General features: G+C 35.2%; 3 protein-coding genes across 4 annotated transcripts; 1 reads left to right on the forward strand and 2 right to left on the reverse strand.

Moving 5' to 3' along the window:
* Positions 1-1,418: 1,418 nt before the first annotated feature.
* LOC108216727 (protein transport protein SFT2) lies at positions 1,419-3,652 on the reverse strand. Its single transcript, XM_017389562.2, has 4 exons — positions 3,363-3,652; positions 2,224-2,491; positions 2,040-2,144; positions 1,419-1,635 (listed from the first exon to the last, which is right to left on the reverse strand). The coding sequence occupies exons 1-4, from the start codon at positions 3,563-3,565 to the stop codon at positions 1,525-1,527; spliced, it is 687 nt and encodes a 228-aa protein (XP_017245051.1). The 5' UTR covers positions 3,566-3,652; the 3' UTR covers positions 1,419-1,524.
* A 397-nt stretch (positions 3,653-4,049) lies between these two features.
* Positions 4,050-8,550, reverse strand: LOC108216216 (peptidyl-prolyl cis-trans isomerase FKBP16-1, chloroplastic). 2 transcript variants are annotated; one of them, XM_017388910.2, is made up of 9 exons: positions 8,364-8,549; positions 6,929-7,114; positions 6,762-6,796; positions 6,300-6,393; positions 5,819-5,879; positions 5,143-5,188; positions 4,951-5,021; positions 4,410-4,478; positions 4,050-4,271 (listed from the first exon to the last, which is right to left on the reverse strand). In XM_017388910.2, exons 1-9 carry the CDS (start codon positions 8,423-8,425, stop codon positions 4,077-4,079), a joined length of 819 nt encoding a protein of 272 aa, XP_017244399.1. In that variant the 5' UTR covers positions 8,426-8,549; the 3' UTR covers positions 4,050-4,076. The 2 variants fall into 2 exon arrangements, with proteins under 2 accessions (XP_017244399.1, XP_063948736.1); XM_064092666.1 differs by lacking the exon at positions 4,410-4,478 and having other exon boundaries at positions 8,364-8,550.
* Positions 8,551-10,267: 1,717 nt separating this feature from the next.
* On the forward strand, positions 10,268-13,527 carry LOC108218597 (heat shock protein 90-2). The gene is made up of 3 exons (XM_064091861.1): positions 10,268-10,494; positions 11,318-11,459; positions 11,554-13,527. Exons 1-3 carry the CDS (start codon positions 10,372-10,374, stop codon positions 13,386-13,388), a joined length of 2,100 nt encoding a protein of 699 aa, XP_063947931.1. The 5' UTR covers positions 10,268-10,371; the 3' UTR covers positions 13,389-13,527.

Genomic DNA, 13,527 nt, shown 5'->3' on the forward strand with positions numbered 1-13,527 from the left:
GACATAGCAGCAAGATTAAATTCTGAATTCAAGTTCTGGTATCTAACATTAATAATCTATATAAACACAATTTGAGTAAAAACAATTATAATTACATTACGGCTAAAATTAAAGGCAGGGTCGAAAATTCCTTCGGCTCAAATAACTCTCTGGAAAATGCGGAATCAGGTATCGTTTGATTGCGATTTACCAGAGAGATATGTGAGCTGAAAGATTCAACAAATCAGATTTTAATTAAACCCTAATCCAATCGGTAGACCATAAGATTAGATAGAGACTCGATCATCTACTTCACTGCTAGTAGTTAGAACTAACTGATCTGTAAATACTACAATTACAAGTGATGAAGATGAGGATGGGAGGCTGGATCTTAGACTTCTGAGATTTCAGATTTGGAGATCGTGTATGTATGTGAGTATTCATCTACAGACTACGTATTTATACAAGTCGAGACTCGAGTATATATCATCGCTTTTTATTTAGGGTTACAACACTTTTCACTTTGGGTTACAATGGGGCTGGTTGTATTTCACATTTGGGTTGGGTAGTTAGGGTTATAATTGGGCCGGTGCTATGTTACATTTGGGTTGCATCGAGTCGGGGCTCGGGTTTTAAGTTTGGGCTGTATTTCTGTTTCATGTTGTTAATTGGGTTGGACAGCAGTTTTTTTTTTTACAAATATGGCTTATAGCCTTACAAATGAGAATCTGTTCTACGAAACTCTCGGGGTGAGCCAAGGTCGAACTCAGGACCTGGGACGACAGAGGATAAGCTCTTCACCACTGAGTTATCCAACCGTGCTCGGACAGCAGTTTAATTTAATAGGTATCCCACAGATTGACTAGATTCGATCATTTAAAATCCGATCAACTCGGGTTGTTCAAGAAAAATAAACTTTTATGTGGTTAGTTTATTGATGAGTCTCAAGCTTAAACATGAAAGCTTGTTCTTTTTTAAATTTTCAGTTAATACAATATTGCGATATATTTCAACAAATCTGCTCATTTATGTTGAAACTTAGGCCTCCCTCAAGGAAACAACACGATCTTAGCTCCTTGACTCATTCAGTCCTTGTTTGGTTGGAATATCAAATTGACTTCCTATTGGAGGTTGTGCTGATTTATTTAGTTCCTTCATAAATATCTTTGATGGGAAAAAAAATCGTTTAGCAGACATGTAGCCATGTAGGAACTTCAAGTTACTTCAACTCCCCGAACTCGAAATGAAACACAAAATTTAGAAACTCGGACAAGGTTTTACGGCCATTTGATGTAAAAATTGACAGGTCTGCTTATGATCCACATTTTTGAGCAACTCTGGCAACACATTTTATGTCCTGAGTTTCTTAGTTCCAGATAGCTCCGCGCTCACTTTTCAAATTTGCAAAATTTTAAAATTTTCAATTGTACAACATACACTTAAAGCACTCGTTTCCCCGCAAAAAATAGCATATAAAATCGTGTGTAAGTTCTCTTATCCCAACATCTATAGTTGAAGCTACCGTAGTATGTGTCTATGCCAATGTCACCTGCCAAAACATTTTAGGACTGAAGAAAACAGTGAAGATGAGAGGAACTTGAGTCCAGCAGATCCTCCAGGAAAGTAGGAGATGGCATAGTATGCAAGTGCAAGAACCTATAAGAATGAAAATAATCATTAACATCGAAAATATGGGAAGCCAAACAGTTATACAATTCAACATATTTGAGGAATGCTAAAAGCAACTACAATATTAGAAGACGACGCCTTACAATTACATATAAGAATCCAAATTAGTAACTTGTTAATTTAATAATTTTCTTTTGGCATGGCCAGAATGCTAGATGCTGTTTCCTTATAGATACTCACTGTAGTCTCTGTAGTCTGTATCTTACTGTATAATACAACAAAAAATAATTGACCAAATGTTCTTTTATAAAACTAGTCAGTTGTGAGAAAAGAAACTAAACGAGGAACCAAGTAAAAAGGGCTTCTATTACAACAGAGTATATGAAGCCAAAGATCTTCAAAAGCATAGAGAAAACAGACAACATTCATACCTGCAGGACTGAGAAGAATACAGAGAGAATGTAGCTATGAAGCACCATGGACACATAAATGGTACCGATCATGGAGCCTATGAATCCTAATGTGAAAGGGAGTCTCTGCGAAAATGTGATTAGAATGAGAACTGAGAGACATGTAGATAAGCAATTAAATTTATAGCTAACCAGAGTTACATACCTCTTTTGATGACATGTGTAGAAATTGATTCTTTGGACCTTTAAGAGCAAAGAATGCACCAATAATAAATCCACATCCGAGGGTAAAACATAGTGCAAATTTTTGGGGCACCAAAACTATAACCGGCAGGAATAAAGTAAATGCCATGAAGATAAAGAACACTCCAGTGGCTAAAAGTAAGCCAAAATACATGAGAAATTTTCCTGAAGGGATGTTACTAGTGGCAGACTGAAAATTCCCTGGCAAGTCTCTCACTCCTTTTGTGACCCTGAAACAAATATAGGATCGAGAGTGGGTGAGAATATACATGAAAAAGGGCTAAACATGAATCCAAAAAATTTATAAGCTGAGAAATATTTTTACATATTGCAGAATAGCTAAACATCTAAACAGAAAATAAAAAACAACAATTTCAACTATTCAGTGGACGTCCCTCCAAAATGAAATTAGAAGATGGATGTGTAAGGTGAATGTGAGATACGACCTAAAGGTTGCTAGTTTAATCCCCAACGATACTGGGGGAACAGTTAGTACATAGCTGAATTTCATTATGCGAACCCTAAAGAATGGAATCAGAATCGCAACCAGATATCATGTTCCTAAAGAACGAGATGTGATATAATGTACTTATGCTTATGATATATCATATATGCAGGCAGCAACTCAGCAACACAAAATCTCGATATTCCAGTTCAACAAACTTCCTACAGAAATCATATGCTTAGTTCACGGTTCCAATCCACCACTTTCTGAACTACATCAATGTAAAAGTAATTATGAGATATGAAATCGAAGTAGGATTCCGTGAACTCATATATAAACTTTCAAGCAATTTACAATACCTAAAATTTGTTTGTTTCTATCAGTTATAATCAGAATCCGAGATTTTTCAATTCAGCTACATCGAACCAAAAAACATCGCGATAGTCGAAAATTTATGGAGTATCTACAATTAAAAACTACCAAACATCAGTTTACAATTACTAAAAAGCGCTTCTAATTAAATTTATCTAACAAATCATGTAAACAATGAGAATACCTAACACTAATAAGTGTGAATAATCGCAACTGAATTAAATAACAAATGCGTGCTAATGAATGATTATAGAGAAAATAGAAGATCGGAGAAGGAGACTAACACGTCGAAAGTGCCGGAAACGCTGTCGTTGGCATAACTAACGGCGGATTCGAGATCGAATCCGGCGATGGTGGAGCTACTGCTGCTCTCTTGTGATGAAGCGTAGGAGTTCCAATCGGAGAGCAAAGACGGCGTCGTTTGGCGCTGGAGCTCTTGTCCCCCGCCCGCATCGTCGGAGCCCAATCTTGCAAACCAGCTTTGCATTTTCAGAATTAAAATAATCTTAAACTTTGGGAAGCAGAGTAGAAAAGTGGATGACTTGCCAAAATAGAGCAACCAGAGTTTGTTGGATCTGCATAAATAAGAAGGTCCAAATATTGTCCTAATTCTTTCTTCAAATCACATAATAAATAAATTATAAATTTTAATTGAATAATTTATGATTTCATTATTATTGTTAGATAACCAATCAAATATTGTGATTTGGGAAAAAAAATTGAATATCTAACATTTTCTATTTGATAATATTATGCGTTAAACAATGCTAATATTCATTTTATTTATTTTGACATATTGTTTGTTTTACCACATTAGTTTTTCGATTTGGAAAGTTAATATGTACGGATAATATACAGAAAAATTGATAAAAATTGTAAAAGCCTATTTTCAGTTTTCCTTACAAAGAGGAAAAATAATGCTATCCAATATCCATTATCCAGATGATTTACCAGATGAAATGGAGACAATAGAAAAAAAAAATCATCTTTGTCTTCGATTATTTAACATAACGTTTCACTTGAATAGAATTCACTTGAATACAATGAAAATTATAATCCTCCTCCGGGTGACCACTGGTTGGTAGCTTAGCGGCAAGCCAGCAAATACATAAATTAGGCAGTGAAGCCTGAAGGCAGCTGTTGCTCACTCTTTCGAAAATATAGCCGGACACCATCTCCATCCAAGATGATAACTATACAGTATACAAAAAGTTCAGAGTCGGTGTTAAGCTCTACCCAAAATCAATGAAATCAACCGCATTGCTGGGTAAATTATATACATCCTTTTGACAAAGGAAAATATGACAAGTTGTAACAGATGACTACAGAACTTTCAGGAGCTGCACTTCAAATATCAAAGGCTCGTTCGCATGGGACAGAAGGCTACGTCGAGGGCCAAACTGCAACCAACAACATAAAACAACATAACAGTCACAATAAAGTTCTTTGCTGAAAATAAATTTCTTGTTATCGTAGGGAGCAAGGGAGATGAAATATAAGGATGATAGGGTCGGTCAGGTAAGGTATATTATATTATTTGGTTTTATATCTTTGATAGCCCTAGCTTGCTCTCTTATTTCATCTCCCTCACAATAGGCACTTGATCACAGGTTTTTAGTATCCAATAGAATTGATTATCAAAATTTGTAGAAGTTGGATTTAAAGTGTAATTCTTTTTCATTCATGTTCTCTTTTAGATTATATAGAGATTGTTTGTATAAGAAGTTTGACTCGTGTAAATGACATAAAATAAGTTGAATAAATTGAAAGTCCCCTAAAGAGATACATGGCAATTTTTTAATAAAATATACAAAAAAATGTTAATATTAGTGACAAATGTCAATATGATTTTTTAATTTTTTGCTAACTAACCTCATCAGGAATTGGTTCCAGGTTTTCATTGATATATCCTAGAGAAGGAGGTATCAGTGCTCTTCTTTTTCCTGGAAAAAAAATTGGCAATTCCAGCATTTTTTTTAATAACAGAAGGTACAGTCAGTTACATCAGTAACCTCAGAAAATAAGTAGCGCATTATCGTATCAGCATAAAGACAAATAGCGTACCTCCGACTTTCATACCAACCAATACCTCCTTCAGACCCTCTATAATCTGTAAAAGATGCAAGAGAATTACTTACATATTATGGGCAAAATAATAAATAAAATGGTAAATTTTCGCCCACTAAAATTAAGTCTATAATCATACATCTCACATCTATGTCCTCACAAGTACAAGCTATATTGCTTTTCTTTTCTTTTTTTGATTTATTCACTTTTAGAGGCGAGGATGAACAAAGAGGAAGAAGAGTAAGCAAAACTTCACCCCATTCTAAAAAACGAGCCTCATTTTGAACTTTATATAATAGATCTGCTATATTGCAAAGTCCAGAACCAATGTAATTCATTTTATCGTAGTCAGCATAATTATTACAATTGAGAATTCGGTGACAAAATCTACTAATTATTAAAGAAAATGCATTTAAACAATTGAATACCGCTATCAAAATTATGGAGTTGTACTATCAGTTAATTACTTAACTGCTTCCTCTAATTTATGTACTCAATTATTGATTTTTCTGTTCTTGAGAAGAAAAGACAGGTATATATACAATAAAGAGCCAATAGCAATTAGTGTGTTCCATTGTGATCCTCAATTAGATCAACAAAAATATCTACTGTATAGAGGTTCAACAGCATAATTATAATAGACATAAGCTTTAAATCATGAAAAGCAGGTTACCTCGTTATCATTAAGTGGAAGTACAACTGGAGTGCTTTCTCCACTAAACTGGTCTACTGTACTGAAAACAACATACAATATTTAATATGAATGTAGGAGGAGTTGTAAATTTGTAATACGACTATTTAAGAAACAATTACAGAGCACATCGGTTTGGAGCTATGCTACCCTACTATTTGTTCCAGCTTTATTATCCATATTTGACACTGCCACTCGGACATAATAATGACACTGTACACATATTTTTGAACAATAACATGCAGAAAAACAATTATAACAATAATAATGTGAAATCCAACATTTGGAGACATCTATGCTATAGAACTTCCAGCGAGTCCAGCATTCTAAAGTGACCATTGAAATGAAAACATGATTGCTAAGTCTGCCGAACTCAATTTGCTATGGACAGATTAGCTTGAGAAATTGTAAAACCAGTAGTTGCAGCAAAATTCCATACAACCAAAAATAGTGAGTAGAATACCTATGAACAAAATAACCATTTGAGCGCCGACACACATAGTTAACTTCAACGCTATTTCCTTCATGAGCTTCTGGTCCTTCTCCCTCAACAATATCTAAAAGACAATCCAGGATATAGACATATAACTTTAGAACTGATTAAAAACATGAAGATAATGACTTTGTTGGTGGTTATCTACTTGTGTCTCTATTTACTAACATTTCTTAATACACAATTCAGGACCTCGTAAAAAGCAACTATAACACTCCGACCACTAGTTTTACTTTTTGTTTTTCTGTATAGATTATATGTACCATCTAATTACTTCACCAAATCTAAACTAATAGCATTATATTCATACAACGATTATTAGAAGATTACTTTAAAGTGCCATTCAAAATTGTCAATTGTATATCAACTGTTAACTGGTACAATATGTGCATGCATTGAAGCCCTTCTGTGAAGAAAATAAAAATTAGTTACCTTGAATCCTGACTCCGCTGGGAAGCTTCAGAGTACTGGATGCTTCAAACCAAATTTAAATGTCTAGCATTAGATGCACCAACATCTACTACAATAAAGTAACCTGAATCTAGCTGTCCTGCTTCTAACCTAATAACAAACTGGATGCATATGCATATAACATTTACCGAATCACATCAGGTTCTTTCATCTCCGGCTTTTGCACAGCAAGAAGAGGATATACATCTAGCGAGACAGGACTGAGTCCGATGAGCTGCAAAAGTAACCTTCTTGAAACCTTGTTAACTAGGTGAGGATTCTGATCACCTAATTTCATTGTTGTAACCATCTTCGATTGTTCATTGTCAATAGGCCTGGTCAAGTGAAACTCGCAGTTTAGTAATTTCTGGCTGACTAAACAATAAGACACGGTAGAGAGCACAAATTGAGCAATGTGTAAAATTCTATCAACTTGTGCCTAGACTAATACAGCTTCTTATTCTATCTAGTATGGTCTGTATGTTTATTTTGTGTATGCGTTAATAGGCGCCCTCACTCGAAAGCCATATGAGTATGTGACTTAACGAGCAAACAAAGAGTGTGTTTGTCTAGGCAATCAGTGGCTTAAAGCTGTTTTTGACTTTAAGCTGAAAAATGTTTGTTTGTGTAATAAGTTAGAAACTGACTTACAAGTTAGAAATAAGCCGGGAACTGACCTAAAGCCGGAAGTTAGTTTGAGATACTTTTTTCACTAATTTAATTTTCTTAAAACTTTTTCTTTTATAAAAGTTACTCATAAGTCATAAGTTACCCGTAAATCACTTTTTTATTATTATTACATTTTTAATAACGCGTAAGTCATTAATAAGTCAGAATTACCCAAGCATATATTTTAAACTCCCAACTTATCACATTAAATCACGTTAAGTCATAAGTTACAATTTGATTTTACCAAATATCATACTCGTAAAAATAAAAAAGACAAGGTATGCAGTTTGAAAGTTGACTTCCAAAGTTTGGGTTCTAGCCGCCACTTCTCCGCTCTTCAACCTTCATCCCCTTTGCTGATTAAGCCCCTTCGCTCTTCCATTTTCTCTCTTATTTACTAATTTTTTAATAAAATCAAGAAGTAATCCTTTTCGGGTGAGTTCTTGTGTGTTTTATGTTTTGATGTTTTTGTGTGACTTGTTATAGGTTTCAGTGATTTTTTTAAGAAAGACTTATATGGTATTTTGGGTGATCCGTAAGGCTCGCGTCTACTATGTTCATAATTAAATATAGGTTAAAGAATTTTGATATTCTATGTGTTAAGCGATATGAAAACAAACTGCTATTTGTTTAGCTCATTTTTATTTCACGGTCATATTGTAATTGAGGGGTTTGTCTCGACTAGATTTCATTACTTTATTAAATTTTTGCTAATTGCTCTAATATAAGTTACAATTTTAAACTCAACCAACTGGACTCGAACTATATAAAGCAATCATAAACAGTTAAACACACAGCTTAGTGTTTTCAATCGAACATATGACATGATGTATAGTAGCAAAAGCTCATATATCAATTAGTAACATATTAGCTATAGTTTACTGATAGAATGCTTTTAATTCATACACTTCATACCTAAGTGATAGTGAGGCGCGTGGAATTCTGGGAATGTACTGAATTGCAGAAGCAGCTGCCATTGCTATGTCTATTACCGAAGCAGATAAGATTGTTCTGGGGTGCTTGATTCTTTGTGTGTATCAAACCATCTGGTCCCAGGAGCCCTTACTTTTTTTTTTCTTTTCCTTTATTTTCTGCATTTGGGAGATAATGGCAATTTGGATGCAATAGAATAAGAATCTGGGCCCATTTTATTTAGTTTTTTAAAAAAAAAATGGAATTTTTAAACAATGTTCCTTCGTCTTTTTTTAGTTGTCACATTGACTTTTTACACGGAATTTAAGATGGTTAGAAAACATACTCTCACTTATTATTTTTAATATTTTCTTTTTTATTTAAAGTTTATAGTTTATATTTTTATTAATAAAAAGAAAATTTTGAAAATAATTAGTGGGATTATGTTTTTGAATTACCTTAAACTACGGGTAAAAGGTCAAAGTGACTACTGAAAAGGGACCGAGAGAGTAGTAATAATCTCTTCTCGCCTTTTTCTCGGTGCCCCCTTCCTTTAAATCCGCGCTTCCGTCGGTTTTATCCTGCCTCGGTTTTTTTTATATATTTTTGTCAGTAATTTTCATTTTTTAAAGAGATTTTTATCTATTTGATTAGGTTTAGTTTGTTTTTCTAGATATAAATCATCAGAATTTTCAATTTACATTGTTCTTCAGCTCGAGATTATTAGATTCGAAAAATACTTATCTATCTTGTTGTTTCGACTGTCAGATCTAATTTTTTTTATTTTTATCTTGTATTTTCAGACTCATTGGCGAGAGATTTCTTTTCGTTTTTTAATTGTAAGCAAAGTCTTAATTTATGATGCAATTTTACACAGTATTGGTCAATAATTCAAACGATAGCTAGAATACGGTACGAGTAATTGAACGAAAATGCATGGAATAGATACTTGTATTTGTATATGCATTATCTTCAAAATATCATTAATTGTCTATCCAGGAGAACATACCGTTACGATTTAGTGTTTATTCGCCTTCGGCATTAGTGTAGATGTTGTGTGTCTTTTTTTTTTTATAAATGAGTTAATTCAATAATAAAAAGTCATACAACATCTACATAAACAGTGGGCCGAACAAACAAAACATAGAAACAATCAGTGGTTAAGTCGACCTTCTTGGAGATAAAATCACATCATGTTTTTTTTATTAGATTAACACTTTTGTTCCTAAAAAAAAGAGGCAATTAAATCAAAAAAGTCAAAACTCATTAAAGAATGAGTTACTAATCCGATGATGGGACGTTTGGATTGAATTAGCCGAAGAAGGTATTTATCGTTGATATGCGGGAAATTAATTATAAATGATAAGTGATTTTTAAATTATATGTTTGAATATTTTTTTTTCCATCATCGGATATACAAATTATTAATATATTAATAAATGATTATAAATATTTTTTAAAAATAATTTCATATTATTTTATAAAATCAAATCTCATATTTGCTCAATAATAATATTATCTCTAATAATTTGTACCCTTTGGATTATAAAAAGTATCTGTAGTTGTAATCTTTGTGAATTGGTTCTTTTCAAACGGGAACAATTTAACAATTATCCTCACTGTCTAAAGAAAAATTCATTTTTTGGTTTGTTGATTAATTTTTTCCCTTTAAAAGGATGGAATTTGAAGGCAGAGAAAATGGAATAGTCAAAGCAACACGCAAGCTGGGACCGCCTAACAAGCCGGCTCACATCGGCTTACCCAATCAAATACACTTATCTTTCCCCACACTACCGTCACGCTCCCCATCACCCAGCCCCATGACAGCCACATCTCATTGGCTAAAAACTAAAAACAACACGTCTCAAAGTAGAAGGATCTAGAAACCCTGATAAGACCTATAAAGTCCCACTTATCAGTCTCTTCAGCCCCCTCACTTTAATCAGCCTCCCTCTCGTCTTCTCCAACTGAAACCCTAGATCTCGCAAGCTCAAGGTTTTTAGTTGCAGCAATGGCGGACACTGAGACGTTTGCTTTCCAAGCCGAGATTAACCAGCTCCTGAGTTTGATTATCAACACTTTTTACAGTAACAAAGAGATCTTTCTCAGGGAACTCATCAGCAACTCTTCCGATGTAAGTCCTCTCCCTCCCCCATCTCTCTCTCCCTCTCTCTCTCTCTCTCTCGCTCTATGTGTCTAATTTGTGTATATTGATTCGACTGAGCTTATTTGTTGCTATTTATGTATATGTATCCTCGATTTGTCTGCTAGATCAAAGACGAATGTATTCATTTTTATGTTAATTAGAAATAAACTGTTGTATGTGTGTGTTTATTCTTTATTGTGAAGCGTACATATGTATATTCAACCGTATAGTCCCTGTTTGATTGATCTCTTATTAGTGTGATAGTTGTACCCTTTTTGTTAATATTAAGTTTGTGATTTTGATTTTGAGATTAGTAGTGTGATGGTATGCTAATGGTAGTCGTTAATTCCTATAGAATTTGACTGCAACTTATTACTAAACAAAAAAGAATTCGCAGTTATTCAAGCCTATTAGCATAAGCTTATAATTTAACGTTCATATTGCTTTTAGTTGTTTTTGAGAAGTTTGTTTATTATGTTTTAGAGTGCCAAAAAGAATTGTATTGGTTGCTGAACTATAATTATTTCCACGCAAAATTAATTTTAAAAAAAGCTAACATGAAATAAAATAGTGAACTTGTAGTTTACACATGTGCATTTGAACATATATCCAATTATAATTTAATTTAGGGATTTTAGTATGGGGACTGCTAAAAGAGTGTATTGAAACTGTATTGAAACTGCTGTTATCATTATATCGTGGGACTAGATTAGTGAAATTTCACTTTCTATTATACCAGTATAAAAGTACAATATTTATACATGTGAATGTGATCATCTTAGGTGGCTAATATTCATTTGTTTCAATCCAGGCTCTTGATAAAATCCGATTTGAAAGCTTGACTGATAAGACCAAGCTAGATGCCCAGCCAGAGTTCTTTATCCACATTATTCCGGATAAGGCCAATAATACCTTGACAATCATTGATAGTGGAATTGGAATGACCAAGGCTGGTATGTAATAGTCGTTCTGAACTGTGTGGATATTTTAATACTATGCTGTTTCTAACTAGTTTAACTAAAACAAGATGCGACTTTTGAATTTCAGATTTGGTGAACAACTTGGGTACCATTGCAAGGTCTGGCACCAAAGAGTTCATGGAAGCTCTTGCTGCTGGTGCTGATGTCAGTATGATTGGTCAGTTTGGTGTTGGTTTCTATTCTGCCTACTTAGTTGCTGAGAAGGTCATTGTCACCACAAAGCACAATGACGATGAGCAGTATGTTTGGGAATCCCAAGCTGGTGGGTCTTTCACTGTCACAAGGGATACTTCTGGAGAGGTACTTGGAAGGGGTACCAAGATGGTCCTCCATCTTAAGGAGGATCAGCTAGAGTACCTTGAGGAGCGCAGGCTCAAGGATCTTGTCAAGAAGCATTCTGAATTTATCAGCTACCCTATCTCTCTGTGGATTGAAAAGACCACAGAAAAAGAAATCTCAGATGACGAGGATGAAGAAGAGAAGAAGGACGAGGAAGGAAAGGTAGAGGAGATTGATGAAGAGAAGGAGAAGGAGGAAAAGAAAAAGAAGAAGATTAAGGAGGTCTCTCATGAGTGGTCGTTGGTTAACAAGCAGAAGCCTATCTGGATGAGGAAGCCTGAGGAAATCACCAAGGAGGAGTATGCTGCTTTCTACAAGAGTCTTACAAATGACTGGGAGGAGCATTTGAACGTGAAGCATTTCTCAGTTGAAGGACAGCTGGAATTCAAGGCTGTTCTGTTTGTTCCCAAGAGGGCACCCTTCGATCTCTTTGACACCAAGAAGAAGCCCAACAACATCAAGCTATATGTCCGCCGTGTCTTCATCATGGACAACTGCGAGGACCTGATCCCTGAGTACTTGGGCTTTGTCAAGGGTATTGTTGACTCCGAGGATCTTCCACTTAACATCTCTAGGGAAATGTTGCAGCAAAACAAAATCCTCAAGGTCATCCGCAAGAACTTGGTGAAAAAATGCCTTGAGCTCTTCTTTGAGATTGCTGAGAACAAGGAAGACTACAACAAATTTTATGAAGCTTTCTCAAAGAATCTGAAGCTCGGTATCCATGAAGATTCACAGAACAAGACCAAAATTGCAGAATTGCTCAGGTACCATTCCACAAAGAGTGGCGAGGAGATGACCAGCTTGAAGGACTATGTAACAAGAATGAAGGAGAGCCAGAGTGATATTTACTATATCACTGGAGAGAGCAAAAAGGCTGTTGAGAATTCCCCCTTCCTTGAGAGGCTCAAGAAGAAAGGCTATGAAGTTCTGTACATGGTTGATGCCATCGATGAGTATGCTGTTGGTCAGTTGAAGGAATTTGAGGGCAAGAAGCTAGTTTCAGCTACAAAGGAAGGGCTCAAGCTTGAGGAGAGCGAAGACGAGAAGAAGAAGAAAGAGGAACAGAAGGAGAAGTTTGAGGGACTTTGCAAGGTAGTGAAGGATGTTTTGGGAGACAGAGTAGAGAAGGTTATTGTGTCTGACCGTGTCGTAGATTCACCTTGCTGTTTGGTTACTGGTGAATATGGCTGGACTGCTAACATGGAGAGGATCATGAAGGCACAGGCTTTGAGGGATTCCAGCATGGCTGGTTATATGTCAAGCAAGAAGACGATGGAAATCAACCCCGATAATGCCATCATGGAGGAGCTCAGGAAGAGAGCTGATGCGGACAAGAACGACAAGTCTGTGAAGGATTTGGTTCTCTTGCTCTTTGAGACTGCTCTGCTAACCTCTGGTTTCAGCCTTGACGAGCCCAACACTTTTGGCAACAGGATCCACAGAATGTTGAAGCTGGGTCTCAGCATTGATGACGATGATGTTGAAGCTGAAACTGACATGCCTCCATTGGAAGAGGCGGATGCTGATGCCGAGGGCAGCAAGATGGAAGAAGTTGATTAAAGTGTTTTATTTTCTCCTGCACTTTAAAGACCAGTATTAATCTCTTCGTTTTGCATATCTTACTATGTTTTATCTGTTTTGAAGACTTGAACAAATTTGAGAATTTGATTAGGAAATGGTGGATGATGTTTTGCGATTA

Source organism: Daucus carota, chromosome 4 (assembly GCF_001625215.2).
Source record: "Daucus carota subsp. sativus chromosome 4, DH1 v3.0, whole genome shotgun sequence".
In the NCBI taxonomy this organism is placed as follows: Eukaryota; Viridiplantae; Streptophyta; class Magnoliopsida; order Apiales; family Apiaceae; genus Daucus; species Daucus carota.